General features: G+C 55.8%; 1 protein-coding gene across 2 annotated transcripts in view; it reads right to left on the bottom strand.

The window, feature by feature from the left end:
- The window catches only part of LOC140392956 (hexokinase-1-like), a 1,204,152-nt gene that overhangs the window by 534,113 nt on the left and 651,171 nt on the right, over nucleotides 1-18,868 (bottom strand). The window contains exon 12 of one of the 2 annotated variants that reach the window (XM_072478765.1): nucleotides 14,356-14,475. The exons of the other annotated variant lie outside the window; for it this stretch is intronic. Coding sequence (XP_072334866.1) covers nucleotides 14,356-14,475 — 120 coding nt within the window. The remainder of the gene's footprint in view (nucleotides 1-14,355; nucleotides 14,476-18,868) is intronic. 2 annotated transcript variants of the gene reach the window in all.

The following is an 18,868-nucleotide window of genomic DNA, read 5'->3' as shown; positions in this document are numbered from 1 at the left end:
CGGCAGCACAGTGGAAGGCAGCACGACAGCACAGTGGAGGGCAGCACTGCAGCGCAGTGGAGGGCGGCATGCCAGCACAGTGGAGGGTGGCACGGCAGCACAGTGGAGGGCGGCATGGCAGCACAGTGGAGGGCAGCACAGCAGCATAGTGGAGGGCGGCACGGCAGCACAGTGGAGGGCGGCACGGAGCACAGTAGAGGGCGGCACGGCAGCACAGTGGAGGGCGGCACGGCAGCACAGTGGAGCGCGGCACGGCTGCATAGTGGAGGGCGGCACGGCAGCACAGTGGAGGGCGGCACGGAGCACAGTAGAGGGCGGCACGGCAGCACAGCGGACGGCCGCACGGCAGCACAGTGCAGCGCGGCACGGCTGCATAGTGGAGGGCGGCACAATAGCACAGTGGAGGGCGGCAGGATAGCACAGTGGAGGGCGGCACGGCGGCACGGTGGAGGGCGACACGGCAGCACAGTGGAAGGCGGCACGACTGCACAGTGGAGGGCAGCACGGCAGCGCAGTGGAGGGCGGCACGGCAGCACAGTGGAGGGCGGCAAGGCAGCACAGTGGAGGGCAGCACGGAGCACAGTGGAGGGCAGCACGGAGCACAGTGGAGGGCGGCAAGGCAGCAAAGTGGAGGGCATCATTGCAGCACAGTGGAGGGCGGCACGGCAGTACAGTGGAGGGTGGCACGGCAGCACAGTGGAGGGCAGCACGGCAGCACAGTGGAGGGCGGCATGGCAGCACAGTGGAGGGCGGCAAGGCAGAACAGTTGAGGGTGGCACGGCAGCACAGTGGAGGGCGGCATGGCAGCACAGTGGAGGGCGGCACGGCAGCACAGTGGAGTGCGGCATGGCTGCACAGTGGAGGGCGGCATGGCAGCACAGTGGAGGTCGGCACGGAGCACAGTGGAGGGCGGCACGGCTGCACAATGGAGGGCGGCATGGCAGCACAGTGGAGGCGGTACGGCTGCACAGTGGAGGGCGGCACGGCAGCACAGTGGAGAGCGGCACGACAGCACAGTGGAGGGCGGCACGACAGCACAGTGGAGGGCGGCATGGCAGCACAGTGGAAGGCAGCACGGCAGCACAGTGGAGGGCGGCACGGCAGCACAGTGGAGAGCGGCACGGCAGCACAGTGGAGGGCGGCACGACAGCACAGTGGAGGGTGGCACGATAGCACAGTGGAGGGCAGCACGGCAGCACAGTGGCAGGCGGCACAACTGCACAGTGGAGGGCAGCACGGCAGCGCAGTGGAGGGCAGCACGGCAGCACAGTGGAAGGCGGCACGGCAGCACAGTGGAGGGCGGCACGGTAGCACAGTGGAGGGCGGCACGACAGCACAGTGGAGGGCGGCACGATAGCACAGTGGAGGGCAGCACGGCAGCACAGTGGCAGGCGGCACAACTGCACAGTGCAGGGGGTCACGGCAGCGCAGTGGAGGGCGGCACGGCAGCACAGTGGAAGGCGGCACGGCAGCACAGTGGAGGGCGGCATGGTAGCACAGTGGAGGGCGGCACGATAGCACAGTGGCGGGCTGCACAGAAGCACAGTGGAGGGCGGCACGGAAGCACAGTGGAGGGCGGCATGGCAGCACAGTGGAGGGCGGCACGGCAGCACAGTGGAGGGCGGCATGGCAGCACAGTGGGGGGCGGCACGGCAGCACAGTGGAGGGCGTCCATGGCAGCACAGTGGAGGGCGGCACTGCTGTATAGTGGAGGGCAGCACGGCAGCACAGTGGAAGTTGGCACGGATCACAGTGGAGGGTGGCACGGCTGCACAGTGGAGGGCGGCATGGAAGCACAGTGGAGGGCGGCATGGCAGCACGGTGGAGGCAGTGGCGGCACGACTGCACAGTAAAGGGCGGCACGGCAGCACAGTAAAGGGCAGCACGGCAGCGCAGTGGAAGGCGGCACGGCAGCACAGTGGAAGGCGGCACGGCAGCACAGTGGACGGCGGCACGACTGCACAGTAAAGGGCGGTATGGCTGCACAGTGGAGGGAGGCATGGCAGCACAGTGGAGGGCGGCACGGCAGCACAGTGGAGGGCGGCACGGCAGCACAGTGGAGGGCGGCACGGCAGCACAGTGGAGGGCGGCATGGCAGCACAGTAGAGGGCAGCACAGCAGCACAGTGGAGGGCAGCACGGAGCACAGTGATGGGCGGCACGGCAGCACAGTGGAGGACAGCACGGCAGCACAGTGGAGGGTGGCACGGCAGCACAGTGGAGGGCGGCACGGCAGCACAGTGGAGTGTGGCACCGTGCACAGTGGAGGGCGGCATGGCAGCACAGTGGAGGGCGGCACAATAGCACAGTGGAGCGCTGCACGGAGCACAGTGCAGGGCGGCATGGCAGCACTGTGGAAGGCGGCACGGTAGCACAGTGGAGGGCGGCAAGGCATCACAGTGGAGGGCGGCACGGCAGCACAGTGGAGGGTGGCACGGCAGCACAGTGGAGGGCGGCACGGCAGCATAGTGGAGCGCGGCATGGCAGCACAGTGGAGGGCGGAACGGCAGCACAGTGGAGGGCGGCACGGCAGCACAGTGGAGGGTGGCACAGAGCACAGTGGAGGGTGGAACGGCTGCACAGTGGAGAGCGGCACGGCAGCACAGTGGAGGGCGGCATTGAGCACAGTGGAGGGTGGCACAGAGCACAGTGGAGGGCGGCATGCTGCACAGTGGAGTGCGGCACGGCAGCACAGTGGAGGTCAGCACGGAGCACAGTGGAGCGCGGCACGGCAGCACAGTGGAGGGCGGCACGGCAGCACAGTGGAGGGTGGCACGGCAGCACAGTGGAGGGCGGCACGGCAGCACGGTGGAGGGCGGCACAATAGCACAGTGGAGGGCGGCACGGAGCACAGTGGAGGGTGGCACGGCAGCACAGTGGAGAACGGCACAGCAGCACAGTGGAGGGCGGCACGGCAGCACAGTGGAGGGCGGCACGGAGCACAGTGGAGGGCGGCACGGCAGCACAGTGGAGGGCGGCACGGAGCACAGTGGAGAGCGGCACGGCAGCACAGTGGAGGGCGGCACGGCAGCACAGTGGAGGGCAGCACGGAGTACAGTGGAGGGCGGCACAATAGCACAGTTGAGGGCGGCACAATAGCACAGTGGAGGGCGGCACGGAGCACAGTGGAGGGCGGAAAGGCATCACAGTGGAAGGCGGCACGGCAGCTCAGTGGAGGGCGGCACGGCAGCACGGTGGAGGGCGGCACAATAGCACAGTGGAGGGCGGCATGGAGCACAGCGGAGGTCGGCACGGTCTGCACAGTGGAGGGCGGCACGGCAGCACAGTGGAGGGCGGCACAGCTGCACAGTGGAGGGCGGCACGGCTGCACAGTGGAGGGCGGCACGGAGCACAGTGGAGGGCGGCACGGCTGCACAGTGGAGGCCGGCACGGCTGCACAGTGGAGGGCGGCACGGCTGCACAGTGGAGGGTGGCACGGCAGCACAGTCGAGGGCGGCCCGGAAGCACAGTGGAGGGCGGCACGGCAGCACAGTGGAGGGCGGCACGGCTGCACAGTGCAGGGCGGCACGATAGCACAGTGGAGGGCAGCACGGCTGCACAGATGAGGGCGGCACGATAGCACAGTGGTGGGCGGCACGGCTGCACAGTGGAGGGCGGCACGATAGCACAGTGGAGGGCGGCACGGCTGCACAGTGGAGGGTGGCACAGAGCACAGTGGAGAGCGGCACAACTGCACAGTGGAGGGTGGCACAGCAGCACAGTGGAGGGCGGCTCGGAACACAGTGGAGGGCGGCACAGCTGCATAGTGGAGGGCGGCACGGCTGCACAGTGGAGGGCGGGATGGTAGCACAGTGGAGGGCAGCACGGCAGCACAGTGGAGGGGCCACGATAGTACAATGGAGGGCGGCACGGAGTACAGTGGAGGGTGGCATGGCAGCACAGTGGAGGGTGGCACGGCAGCACAGTGGAGGGCATCACGGCAGCACAGTGGAGGGTGGCACGATAGTACAGTGGAGGGCGGCACGGAGTACAATGGAGGGCGACACGGCAGCACAGTGGAGGGCGGCACGGCAGCACAGTGGAGGGTGGCACGGGAGCACAGTGGAGGGCGGCATGGCAGCACAGTGGAGGGCGGCACGGCAGCACAGTGGAGGGCAGCACGGCAGCACAGTGGAGGTCGGCATGGCAGCACAGTGGAGGGTGGCACGGCAGCACAGTGGAGGGCGGCACGGCAGCACGGTGGAGGGCGGCACAATAGCACAGTGGAGGGCGGCACGGAGCACAGTGGAGGGTGGCACGGCAGCACAGTGGAGGGCGGCACGACTGCACGGTGGAGGGCGGCACGGCAGCACAGTGGAGGGCAGCACTGCAGCACAGTGGAGGGCGGCACGGCTGCACAGTGGAGGGCGGCACGGCTGCACAGTGGAGGGTGGCACGGCTGCACAGTGTAGTGCGGCACGGCTGCACAGTGGAGGGCGGCACGGCTGCACAGTGGAGGGCAGCACTGCAGCACAGTGGAGGGCAGCACGGCTGCACAGTGGAGGGCGGCACGGCAGCACAGTGGAGGGCGGCACGGCTGCACAGTGGAGGCCGGCACGGCAGCACAGTGCAGGGCGGCATGGCTGCACAGTGGAGGGCGGCACGGCTGCACAGTGGAGGGCGGCACGATAGCACAGTGGAGGGCGGCCCGGATGCACAGTGGAGGGCGGCACGATAGCACAGTTGAGGGCGGCACGGCAGCACAGTGGAGGGCGGCACGGCAGCACAGTGGAGGGCGGCACGGTCGCACAGTGGAGGGTGGCACAGCAGCAGAGTGGAGGGCGGCACGGCAGCACAGTGGAGGGCGGCACGGCAGCACAGTGGAGGACAGCACGGCAGCACAGTGGAGGGCGGCACGGAGCACAGTGGAGGGCGGCACGGCAGCACAGTGGAGGGAGGCACGGAGCACAGTGGAGAGCAGCACGGCAGCACAGTGGAGGGCGGCACGGCAGCACAGTGGAGGGCAGCACAGAGTACAGTGGAGGGCGGCACAATAGCACAGTTGAGGGCGGCACAATAGCACAGTGGAGGGCGGCAAGGAGCACAGTGGAGGGCGGAAAGGCATCACAGTGGAAGGCGGCACGGCAGCACAGTGGAGTGCGGCATGGCAGCACAGTGGAGGTCGGCACGGCAGCACAGTGGAGGGTGGCACGAAGCACAGTGGAGGGCGGCACGGCAGCACAGTGGAGTGCGGCATGGCAGCACAGTGGAGGGCGGCACGGCAGCACAGTGGAGAGCGGCACGGCAGCACAGTGGAGGGTGGCACGAAGCACAGTGGAGGGTGGCACGGCTGCACAGTGGAGAGTGGCACGGCAGCACAGTGGAGGCCGGCACGGAGCACAGTGGAGTGTGGCACAGAGCACAGTGGAGGCCGGCATGCTGCACAGTGGAGTGCGGCACGGCAGCACAGTGGAGGGCGGCACGGCAGCACAGTGGCGGGCGGCACGGCAGCACAGTGGAGGGCGGCACGGCAGCACGGTGGAAGGCGGCACAATAGCACAGTGGAGGGCGGCATGGAGCACAGCGGAGGTCGGCACGGCTGCACAGTGGAGGGTGGCACGGAGCACAGTGGAGGGCGGCACGGCTGCACAGTGGAGGGCGGCACGGCTGCACAGTGGAGGGCGGCACGGCTGCACAGTGGAGGGTGGCACGGAGCACAGTGGATGGTGGCACGGCAGCACAGTCGAGGGCGGCCCGGCAGCACAGTGGAGGGCGGCACGGCAGCACAGTGGAAGGCGGCACGGCTGCACAGTGCAGGGCGGCACGGCAGCACAGTGGAGGTTGGCACGATAGCACAGTGGAGGGCAGCACAGTGGAGGGCAGCACGGCAGCACAGTGGAGGGCGGCACGGCAGCACAGTGGAGGGCGGCACGGCAGCACAGTGGAGGGCGGCACGGCAGCACAGTGGAGGGCAGCACGGCAGCACAGTGGAGGGCGGCACGGCAGCACAGTGGAAGGCGGCACGGCTGCACAGTGCAGGGCGGCACGATAGCACAGTGGAGGGCGGCACGGCTGCACAGTGGAGGGCGGCACGATAGCACAGTGGAGGGCGGCACGGCTGCACAATGGAGGGCGGCACGATAGCACAGTGGAGGGTGGCACGGCTGCACAGTGGAGGGCGGCACAGAGCACAGTGGAGAGCGGCACACCTGCACAGTGGAGGGCGGCACGGCTGCAAAGTGGAGGGCGGCACGGCTGCACAGTGGAGGGCGGCACGGCTGCACAGTGGAGTGCGGCACAGCAGCACAGTGGAGGGCGGCTCGGAACACAGTGGAGGGCGGCATGGCTGCATAGTGGAGGGCGGCATGGCTGCACAGTGGAGGGCGGGATGGTAGCACAGTGGAGGGCGGCACGGCTGCACAGTGGAGGGCAGCACGGCTGCACAGTGGAGGGCGGGATGGTAGCACAGTGGAGGGCAGCACGGCAGCACAGTGGAGGGCGGCACGATAGTACAATGGAGGGCGGCACGGAGTACAGTGGAGGGTGGCAAGGCAGCACAGTGGAGGGTGGCACGGCAGCACAGTGGAGGGCATCACGGCAGCACAGTGGAGGGCGGCACGATAGTACAGTGGAGGGCGGCACGGAGTACAATGGAGGGCGACACGGCAGCACAGTGGAGGGCGGCACGGCAGCACAGTGGAGGGTGGCACGGCAGCACAGTGGAGGGCATCACGGCAGCACAGTGGAGGGCGGCACGATAGTACAGTGGAGGGCGGCACGGAGTACAGTGGAGGGTGGCAATGCAGCACAGTGGAGGGTGGCACGGCAGCACAGTGGAGGGCATCACGGCAGCACAGTGGAGGGCGGCACGATAGTACAGTGGAGGGCGACACGGCAGCACAGTGGAGGGCGGCACGGCAGCACAGTGGAGGGCGCCATGGCAGCACAGTGGAGGGCGGCACGGCAGCACAGTGGAGGGCGGCACGGCAGCACAGTGGAGGGCGGCACGGCAGCACAGTGGAAGGCGGCACGACTGCACGGTGGAGGGCGGCACGGCAGCACAGTGGAAGGCGGCACGACTGCACAGTGGAGGGCGGCACGGCTGCACAGTGGAGGGCGGCACGGCTGCACAGTGTAGTGCGGCACGGCTGCACAGTGGAGGGCGGCACAGCTGCACAGTGGAGGGCGGCATGGCTGCACAGTGGAGGGCAGCACTGCAGCACAGTGGAGGGCGGCACGGCTGCACACTGGAGGGTGGCACGATAGCACAGTGGAGGGCGGCACGGCTGCACACTGGAGGGTGGCACAGCTGCACAGTGGAGGGCAGCACGGCTGCACAGTGGAGGGCGGCACGATAGCACAGTGGAGGGCGGCACGGCTGCACACTGGAGGGTGGCATGGCAGCACAGTGGAGGGTGGCACGGCAGCACAGTGGAGGGTGGCACGGCAGCACAGTGGAGGGCGGCACGATAGCACAGTTGAGGGCGGCACGGCAGCACAGTGGAGGGCGGCACGGAGCACAGTGGAGGGAAGCAGGGCAGCACAGTGGAGGCCAGCACGGCAGCACAGTGGAGGGCAGCACGGCAGCACAGTGGAGGGCAGCACGGCAGCTCAGTGGAGGGTGGCACGGCAGCAGAGTGGAGGGCGGCACGGCAGCACAGTGGAGGGCGGCACGGCAGCACAGTGGAGGGCAGCACGGCAGCACAGTGGAGGGCGGCACGGAGCACAGTGGAGGGCGGCACGGCAGCACAGTGGAGGGTGGCACAGCAGCACAGTGGTTAGCACTGTTGCTTGACAGCTCCACAGTCTCAGATTCGATTCCCGCCTTGTGTCACTGTGCTGCGTTTGCACGTTCTCCCCATCTCCATGGGTTTCCTCCCTGTGCTCCGGTTTCCTCCCACATCCAAAGAGTGCAGGTTAGGTGGATTTGCCATGCTAAATTTCCTTAAGTGTCCAAAATTGGTTAGGTGGGGTTACTGGGTTAGGATAAGGTGGAGGCATGGATTTAAATAGGGTGCTCTTTCCAAGGGCCGGTGCAGACCAATGGGCTGAGTGGCCTCTTTCTGAACTGTAAATTCTATGATCCGAACTGCTCTGCACATCTTCTCTACTGTTGTAGCACTCCACTCCACATGCTGTAGCCATCTGGGATGGCCACTTACAAAGAAACATGGACATTTGCAAAGGTGGGCACGGGAGCAATAGCTCAGAAGGTGAGAGCATTGAGGGAGAACTAGGGAATAGGGACAGTGTGGCTCTGAGGCAGAGCAGACAGGGAGAAGTTGCTGAACACAGCGGGTCTGGTGGCCTGAAGTGCATATGTTTTAATGCAAGGAGCATTACGGGTAAGGCAGATGAACTTAGAGCTTGGATTAGTACTTGGAACTATGATGTTGTTGCCATTACAGAGACCTGGTTGCGGGAAGGGCAGGTTTGGCAGCTAAACGTTCCAGGATTTAGATGTTTCAGGTGGGATAGAGGGGGATGTAAAAGGGGAGGCGGAGTTGCGCTACTTGTTCGGGAGAATATCACAGCTGTACTGCGAGAGTACACCTCAGAGGGCAGTGAGGCTATATGGGTAGAGATCAGGAATAAGAAGGGTGCAGTCACAATGTTGGGGGTATACTACAGGCCTCCCAACAGCCAGCGGGAGATAGAGGAGCAGATAGGTAGACAGATTTTGGAAAAGAGTAAAAATAACAGGGTTGTGGTGATGGGAGACTTCAACTTCCCCAATATTGACTGGGACTCACTTAGTGCCAGGGGCTTAGGATAAGAGTGGTCCGAGGATGAATGTGCTAAATTGGGGGAAGGCTAATTATAACAATATTAGGCGGGAACTGAAGAACATAGATTGGGGGCGGATGTTTGAGGGCAAATCAACATCTGACATGTGGGAGGCTTTCAAGTGGCAGTTGAAAGGAATACAGGACCGGCATGTTCCTGTGAGGAAGAAAGATAAATACGGCAATTTTCGGGAAACTTGGATGACGAGGGATATTGTAGGCCTCGTCAAAAAGAAAAAGGAGGCATTTGTCAGGGCTAAAAGGCTGGGAACAGACGAAGCCTGCGTGGAATATAAGGAAAGTAGGAAGGAACTTAAGCAAGGAGTCAGGAGGGCTAGAAGGGGTCACGAAAAGTCATTGGCAAATAGGGTTAAGGAAAATCCCAAGGCTTTTTACACGTACATAAAAAGCAAGAGGGTAGCCAGGGAAAGGGTTGGCCCACTGAAGGATAGGCAAGGGAATCTATGTGTGGAGCCAGAGGAAATGGGCGAGGTACTAAATGAATACTTTGCATCAGTATTCTCCAAAGAGAAGGAATTGGTAGATGTTGAGTCTGGAGAAGGGGGTGTAGAGAGCCTGGGTCACATTGTGATCCAAAAAGACGAGGTGTTGGGTGTCTTAAAAAATATTAAGGTAGATAAGTCCCCAGGGCCTGATGGGATCTACCCAGAATACTGAAGGAGGCTGGAGAGGAAATTGCTGAGGCCTTGACAGAAATCTTTGGATCCTCGCTGTCTTCAGGGGATGTCCCGGAGGACTGGAGAATAGCCAATGTTGTTCCTCTGTTTAAGAAGGGTAGCAAGGATAATCCCGGGAACTACAGGCCGGTGAGCCTTACTTCAGTGGTAGGGAAATTACTGGAGAGAATTCTTCGAGACAGGATCTACTCCCATTTGGAAGCAAATGGACGTATTAGTGAGAGGCAGCACGGTTTTGTGAAGGGGAGGTCATGTCTCACTAACTTGATAGAGTTTTTCGAGGAGGTCACTAAGATGATTGATGCAGGTAGGGCAGTAGATGTTGTCTATATGGACTTCAGTAAGGCCTTTGACAAGGTCCCTCATGGTAGACTAGTACAAAAGGTGAAGTCACACGGGATCAGGGGTGAGCTGGCAAGGTGGATACAGAACTGGCTAGGCCATAGAAGGCAGAGAGTAGCAATGGAGGGATGCTTTTCTAATTGGAGGGCTGTGACCAGTGGTGTTCCACAGGGATCAGTGCTGGGACCTTTGCTCTTTGTAGTATATATAAATGATTTGGAGGAAAATGTAACTGGTCTGATTGGTAAGTTTGCAGACGACACAAAGGTTGGTGGAATTGCGGATAGCGATGAGGACTGTCGGAGGATACAGCAGGATTTAGATTGTCTGGAGACTTGGGCGGAGAGATGGCAGATGGAGTTTAATCCGGACAAATGTGAGGTAATGCATTTTGGAAGGTCTAATGCAGGTAGGGAATATACAGTGAATGGTAGAACCCTCAAGAGTATTGAAAGTCAAAGAGATCTAGGAGTACAGGTCCACAGGTCATTGAAAGGGGCAACACAGGTGGAGAAGGTAGTCAAGAAGGGATACGGCATGCTTGCCTTCATTGGCCGGGGCATTGAGTATAAGAATTGGCAAGTCATGTTGCAGCTGTATAGAACCTTAGTTAGGCCACACTTGGAGTATAGTGTTCAATTCTGGTCGCCACACTACCAGAAGGATGTGGAGGCTTTAGAGAGGGTGCAGAAGAGATTTACCAGAATGTTGCCTGGTATGGAGGACATTAGCTATGAGGAGCGGTTGAATAAACTCGGTTTGTTCTCACTGGAACAAAGAAGGTTGATGGGAGACCTGATAGAGGTATACAAAATTATGAGGGGCATAGACAGAGTGGATAGTCAGAGGCTTTTCCCCAGGGTAGAGGGGTCAATTACTAGGGGTATAGGTTTAAGGTGAGAGGGGCAAGGTTTAGAGTAGATGTACAAGGCAAGTTTTTTACGCAGAGGGTAGTGGGTGCCTGGAACTCGCTACCGGAGGAGGTAGTGGAAGCAGGGACGATAGGGACATTTAAGGGGCATCTTGACAAATATATGAATAGGATGGGAATAGAAGGATACGGCCCCAGGTAGTGTAGAAGTTTGTAGTTTAGTCGGGCAGCATGGTCGGCACGGGCTTGGAGGGCCGAAGGGCCTGTTCCTGTGCTGTACATTTCTTTGTTCTTTGTTCTTTGTTGACTCAAGGGAAATATGGCCAATACAAGATTCAGACAGGCTCAGAGCCTAAATGTATATTTGCTAACAGAGAACCAGACAGTATCGAAACCCCTAGCCGATTTGCATTCTAATGACCCATTTCCCCAAAGACAAAGGACTGGTACTCAGGTACCCGATACAATTCCAGACACATCGGCGCCACTCCCTTCACCCAGGAAGCATAAACAGCCAAGGTCAATGCCCGCTCAGGACACGCCCAGCCATCAAGGCACCCGCCCCTTTATTGGCTCAGATCGAAGGCAGTGATCGAAGTCTGCCGAATTATTGGGCCCAAACCTAAGGACCGCACAAAAGAGCGCAAAACCCCAAATGATAAAGAGAGACACTGCCATGTGTTTGATCTCTTTTGGACCTGGCGCTCCGGCAACATCCACCTCCAATTGCAGCACCACGACCAGAAGCAAGTTCAAGTTCAACCCTCGCTACCAGAAGGATGAGCCTAGCTGAACTGAAGTTACTTCTCCAGACCCAGCATAGAACATAGAACATAGAACGGTACAGCACAGAACAGGCCCTTCAGCCCTCGATGTTGTGCCGAGCATTGTCCGAAACCATTTCTTCCTCCACATCTCTATTACTATTTGGAGGCCTATAGAAAACTCCTAACAATGTGACCGCTCCTTTCCTATTTCTAACTTCGGCCCATATTACCTCAGTAGGCAGATCCCCTTCAAACTGCCTTTCTGCAGCCGTTAAACTATCCTTGATTAACAATGCTACTCCTCCACCTCTTTTACCACCTTCCCTACTCTTACTGAAACATCTATACCCCGGAACTTCCAACTACCATTCCTGTCCCTGTTCTAACCATGTCTCCGTACAACATCGTAGCCCCAAGTACCAATCCACGCTCCAAGTTCACCTACCTTATTCCGGATGTTCCTTGCATTGAAGTAGACACACTTCAATCATTCTTGCTGTCTGTCGGTACACTGCTGCGACCTTGATACCCTCCTCAGTACCGCACTACTCTTGACACTAGCTTCTAGACTACAGCTCATTTTCCCAGCCCCCTGACAAATTAGTTTAAACCCCCCCGAAGAGCCGTAACAAATTTCCCTCCCAGGATATTGGTGCCTCTCTGGTTCAGGTGCAAACTGTCCTGTCTGTACAGGTTCCACCTTCCCCAGAATGTGCTCCAATTATCCATGTACCTCAAACCCTCCCTCCTACACCATCCCTGCAGCCACGTGTCTATCTGCACTCTCTCCCTGTTCCTCACCTCACTCGCACGTGGCACCGGCAACAAACCAGAGATGACAACATGGTTTGCCCTGGCTCTCAGCTTTAACCCTAGCTCCCTAAATTCCTGTTTTAAATCCCCGTCCCTTCTCTTACCTATGTCGTTGGTACCGATGTGTACTACGACTTGTGACTGCTCCCCTTTAAGGATTCTGAAAACACGGTCCGAGACGTCACGGACCCTGGCACCCGGGAGGCAACATACCATCCGTGAGTCTCTTTCGCTGCCACAGAACCATCTATCTGTCCTTCTATCAAGTCCCCAATAACTATTGCTCTCCTGCTCTCCCTCCTTCCCTCCTGAGCCACAGGGACGGACTCGGTGCTGGAGATCCGTTCACCGTGGCTTATCCCTGGTAGGTCGTCCCCCTCAACACTATCCAAAACGGTATACTTGTTACTGAGGGGAACGACCACAGAGGATCCCTGCACTGACTGCTTCCTCCCAGCCCCTCTCACCGTCATCCATCTATCTTGATTCTTCGGAGTAACTACATCCCTGAAGCCACTATCTATGACCACCTCTGCCTCCCGAATGATCCGAAGTTCATCCAGCTCCAGCTCCAGTTCCCGAAGGCGGTTTCTGAGGAGCTGGAGATGGGTGCACCTCCCACAGGTGAACTCAGCAGGGACACTGACAGTGTCCCTCACCTCAAACATTCTGTAGGAGGAATATTGCACTACCTTCCCTGCCATCCCCTCTAGATAAAAAAGAAAAAGAAAGAAAGAGCTTACCTGTTATTCACTCAACCCCTTAGGTTGGGGACACTACAGGTGTAGTGTCTAGGGTTTAGAAACTGCCCAACTTAAATACAGGTAAAAATAAAACACTTAACCAGCAACCACTGTGCCCCACACGAGAACAGCAATCAGCTGTTTGGGCCCGCGCAAACAATTTAAATCTTTACTACTTATCCAGCAGTGTCCGCACTCCGACCGGATTCAGCTGGAAACTCCCAACAGGAAGTTTTTTTAAAAATGACTCCCCTTCTCATCAAGCACTCACTGAGCAACCACTGCGCCCCGCACGATAACACCTCAGGGAAAAGAAAAACTACTTACCAGTCACCAGCCAATCACTTACCTGCAGGTTGTGACATCACGGTTCAACTTCTTTCTACTTCTACCTGCCCTCGTGTCTCCCTTTTGATCTTTACTCAGCTGGGATACTTACAGTGATTGTCTTTTTTTTTGGTTAGAGGAGGAGGTAGGGAGGGAAACACTGAAGAAGTGTTTTGGGTTTAACTGTCACTTGACAACAGCTCCTCCACAAACCACCTTCAAGATATGGTGACCGCAATGCACTGATGCAAATTCTCCCCGCAACAACAGATCCAGATTCGAACAAAGGCCACTGTTCCTCTGACCTAAGCCGGGTGCCTGAAGTTAAGTACAGGTTGGCATAGTGTTAGGTATAATTTAGCTCGTGGTGTTTATGTTGCATGTATAAGTTAATCTTGTGTGTCAATGAAGTATTATTGAACTTGAACTAACTAATTGGCTGTTGGGTCTTTGATCGATATCTGGTTGAACCTTGTGGTGGTATCATTTGATACATGCCGACTCTGAAAGCAATATAATATCAATATCTAGACAAACGAAGGGCAACCTTATTGACTGCCATACTTATAGCGAGTAAATATAGCAACAATGCTTCACCCGATGTCTGGGCTATGAATTTACATTGTGTATCTATTGAATGTCCTATGTTTTTCATGTATGGAATGATCTGCCTGGACTGTACGCAGAACAAAATGTTTCACTGTACCTCGGTACACATGATCTAAATCTAAAGGTCGACACCCTGGAGACATTCCTCACCAGATACTGTGAATGAGCATCTAATATGGGCTGAATGGGATTTCTCATCTTTCATTTTCTTGTGATGGTCATTTCATACTTTAATACTTGGCTAATACCACTGCACCATTTCTTTCTTTATAACTAAAGGGAATATATATAGAATCATAGAATCATAGAAGTTTACAGCATGGAAACAGGCCCTTCGGCCCAACCAGTCCATGCCGCCCAGTTTTTACCATTAAGCTAGTCCCAGTTGCCTGCACTTGGCCCATAACCCTCTATACCCATCTTACCCATGTAACTATCTAAATGCTTTTTATGAACTTACCTGATTCAATTCCTTCTGTATACAGGGAAAGGAGAATGTGAAGCCTAAGGAGAGTGGTGTCCCTTTTATTCCCATAAATTCCAGAAAATCAATGATGCAATCCACAATGTGATCAAATAGCTGCAATCAAGACATGTCATTCATTAAATACAGCTTCATTCTTTCTCCCTCCTAATCTTGTCCCCGCCCCTTCAAAGGCGACAGAGTCCACATGTCTCCTGTGTCCTTGTCAATTGACCCATCTTCATGTTTGACCTCGACATCACAAACCCATTTTTACAGGGACAAAACCTTTCCACAGAGAATGACCCTGTCTTCACCTGACATTCACATTTACATATGATCCAGCCCAAGCAGAAATCCTGATCTCTGCCATTGCATTCAGGTCAATTGTGTCATGATTGTGGGTTAGCTAACTAAATACTAACTATCTGGTTAATCTGGTTGAATACTGCATTATATATTCTTTCATCAAAGTCTTTGCTAAATATAACAAAAAATGAGGCGCCCAAGCAGATTTCTGGGGATAGTACCAGTCTCACCCAGTCAGGTCCATCTCCCTACACTCTGACTCGAACACTGTGTCCTAACCAGTTCCCCATGTCAATATGTGTTTTTTACTCACTGAAGGACTCAGTTCCGACTATTCACTATTGAAAACTTTCTCTTCTATGGAACCTCATTGGATGCTGCCTGGAATAGGCACCCCTTATTCATCGCATCAAACATTTAACGAGGTTAATGAAACATGAGGAGAGGTTTCCAAATGGCTTTCTTTGGTCAGCTTGCATTTGTCCAAATTCTCAGACACCCTGAGCAGAATCTTCTTCCCTCACCCCATAGCGGGTTTGCTGGTGGAGATGGTTTTTAATCAGGGTCCAGAATGGTGGGGAGAGACCCCACTGACTTCCCACCTCCACTCTGTTAAAAACTGTGCCATTGGCCCACTGCCAACTGAGTCCTTCAGTGAGTAAAAAACACATACCTACCATTGGTCATAACCTCACAGCAGGCAGTTGGGTAGAACAAAGAACAGTACAGCACAGGAACAGGCCCTTCGGCCCTCCAAGCCTGCAGTGACCATGTTGCCTGTCTGACCCAAACCCTTCTACACTTCCGGGGACCGTATTCCTCTATTCCAATCCTATGTCAAGGTGCCACTAAACATCGCTATCGTACCTGCTCCCACCACCTCCTCCAGCAGCGAGTTCCAGGCATCCACTACCCTCTGTGCAATAAACTTCCCTCGCAAAAAGGAGTTGAACACGTGGCTCCAGGGATGGTGCAGGAGGGAGGGTTTCAGCTTTCTGGATAATTGTGGCTCATTCTGGGGTCGGTGGGACCTCTACAAACGGGATAGTCTACACCTGGACCAGAGAGGTACCAATATCCTGGGGGGGGGGAAATTGGCTAATGCTCTTTGGGAGGGTTTAAACTAGTTCAGCAGGGGCTTGGGAACCTGAATTGTAGCTCCAGTATACAGGAGGTTGAGAGTAGTGAGGTCATGAGTAAGGTTTCAAAGTTGCAGGAGTGTACCGGCAGGCAGGAAGGTGGTTTAAAGTGTGTCTTCTTCAATGCCAGGAGCATCCGTAATAAGGTGGGTGAACGTGCGGCATGTGTTGGTACCTGGGACTTCGATGTTGTGGCCATTTCGGAGACATGGATAGAGCAGGGACAGGAATGGTTGTTGCAGGTGCCGGGGTTTAGATATTTCAGTAAGCTCAGGGAAGGTGGTAAAAGAGGGGGAGGAGTGGCATTGTTAATCAAGGACAGTATTACGGTGGCAGAAAGGACGTTTGATGAGGACCCGTCTACTGAGGTAGTATGGGCTGAGGTTAGAAACAGGAAAGGAGAGGTCACCCTGTTAGGGGTTTTCTATAGGCCTCCAAAAAGTTCCAGAGATGTAGAGGAAAGGATTGCAAAGATGATTCTGGATTGGAGCGAAAGCAACAGGGTAGTTGTTATGGGGGACTTTAACTTTCCAAATATTGACTGGAAATGCTATAGTTCGAGTACTTTAGATGGGTCTGTTTTTGTCCAATGTGTGCAGGAGGGTTTCCTCACACAGTATGTAGATAAGCCAACGAGAGGCGAGGCCAAATTGGATCTGGTACTGGGTAATGAACCAGGACAGGTGTTAGATTTGGAGGTAGGTGAGCACTTTGGTGATAGTGACCACAATTCAATTAAGTTTACTTTAGTGATGGAAAGGGATAGGTATATACCGCAGGGCAAGAGTTCTATCTGGGGGAAAGGCAATTATGATGCGATGAGGCAAGACTTAGAATGCATCGGATGGAGAGGAAAACTGCAGGGGATGGGCACAATGGAAATGTGGAGCTTGTTCAAGGAACAGCTACTGCGTGTCCTTGATAAGTATGTACCTGTCAGGCAGGGAGGAAGTGGTCAAGCAAGGGAACCGTGGTTTACTAAAGCAGTCGAAACACTTGTCAAGAGGAAGAAGGAGGCTTATGTAAAGATGAGACATTAAGGTTCAGTTAGGGCGCTCGAGAGTTACAAGTTAGCTAGGAAGGACCTAAAGAGAGAGCTAAGAAGAGCCAGGAGGGGACATGAGAAGTCTTTGGCAGGTAGGATCAAGGATAACCCTAAAGCTTTCTATAGATATGTCAGGAATAAACGAATGAGTAGGGTAAGAGTAGGGCCAGTCAAGGACAGTAGTGGGAAGTTGTGCATGGAGTCCGAGGAGATAGGAGAGGTGCTAAATGAATATGTTTCGTCAGTATTCACACCGTATTCACAAAGTCCCCTGGGCCGGATGGGATTTATCCTAGGATTCTCTGGGAAGCTAGGGAGGAGATTGCTGAGCCTTTGGCTTTGATCTTTAAGTCATCTTTGTCTACAGGAATAGTGCCAGAAGACTGGAGGATAGCAAATGTTGTCCCCTTGTTCAAGAAGGGGAGTAGAGACAACCCCGGTAACTATAGACCAGTGAGCCTTACTTCTGTTGTGGGCAAAATCTTGGAAAGGTTTATAAGAAATGTATAATCATCTGGAAAGGAATAATTTGATTAGAGATAGTCAACACGGTTTTGTGAAGGGAAGGTCGTGCCTCACAAACCTTATTGAGTTCTTTGAGAAGGTGACCAAACAGGTGGATGAGGGTAAAGCAGTTGATGTGGTGTATATGGATTTCAATAAAGCGTTTGATAAGGTTCCCCACGGTAGGCTACTGCAGAAAATACGGAGGCATGGGATTCAGGGTGATTTAGCAGTTTGGATCAGAAATTGGCTAGTTGGAAGAAGACAAAGGGTGGTGGTTGATGGGAAATGTTCTGACTGGAGTCCAGTTACTAGTGGTGTACCACAAGGATCTGTTTTTGGGCCACTGCTGTTTGTTATTTTTATAAATGACCTGGAGGAGGGCGTCGAAGGATGGGTGAGTAAATTTGCAGATGACACTAAAGTCGGTGGAGTTGTGGAGAGTGCAGAAGGATGTTACAAGTTACAGGGGACATAGATAAGCTGCAGCGCTGGGCTGAGAGGTGGCAAATGGAGTTTAATGCAGAAAAGTGTGAGGTGATTCATTTTGGAAGGAATAACAGGAAGACAGAGTACTGGGCTAATGGTAAGATTCTTGGCAGTGTGGATGAGCAGAGAGATCTCGGTGTCCATATACATAGATCCCTGAAAGTTGCCACCCAGGTTGAGAGGGTTGTTAAGAAGGCATACGGTGTGTTAGCTTTTATTGGTAGAGGGATTGAGTTTCGGAGCCATGAGGTCATATTGCAGCTGTACAAAACTCTGGTGCGGCCGCATTTGGAGTATTGCGTGCAATTCTGGTCGCCACATTATAGGAAGGATGTGAAAGTATTGGAAAGGGTGCAGAGTAGATTTACCAGAATGTTGCCTGGTATGGAGGGAAGATCTTATGAGGAAAGGCTGAGGTACTTGAGGCTGTTTTCATTAGAGAGAAGATGGTTAAGAGGTGACTTAATTGAGGCATACAAGATGATCAGAGGATTAGATAGGGTGGACAGTGAGAGCCTTTTTCCTCGGATGGTGATGTCTAGCACGAGGTGACATAGCTTTAAATTGAGGGGAGATAGATATAGGGCAGATGTTAGAGGTAGGTTCTTTACTCAGAGAGTAGCAAGGGCGTGGAATGCCCTGCCTGCAACAGTAGTGGACTCGCCAACACTAAGGGCATTCAAATGGTCATTGGATAGACATATGGACGATAAGGGAATAGTGTAGATGGGCTTCAGAGTGGTTTCACAGGTCGGCGCATCATCGAGGGCCGAAGGGCCTGTACTGCGCTGTAATGTTCTATGTTCCATCTCCTCTAAACTTTGCCCCTCGCACCTTAAACCTATGTCCCCTTTTAATTGCCTCTTCAACCCTGGGAAAAGGCCTCCGACTATCCACTCTGTCAATGCCCCTCATAATTATGTAGATTTCTATCAGGTCGCCCCTCAACCTCCGTCGTTCCAGCGACAACAAACTAAGTTTATCGAACCTCTCCTCGTAGCTAATGCCCTGGTAAACATCCTGG

Source organism: Scyliorhinus torazame, chromosome 16, assembly GCF_047496885.1.
Source record: "Scyliorhinus torazame isolate Kashiwa2021f chromosome 16, sScyTor2.1, whole genome shotgun sequence".
In the NCBI taxonomy this organism is placed as follows: Eukaryota; Metazoa; Chordata; class Chondrichthyes; order Carcharhiniformes; family Scyliorhinidae; genus Scyliorhinus; species Scyliorhinus torazame.
This window is presented reverse-complemented; position numbering and strand designations above follow the sequence as displayed.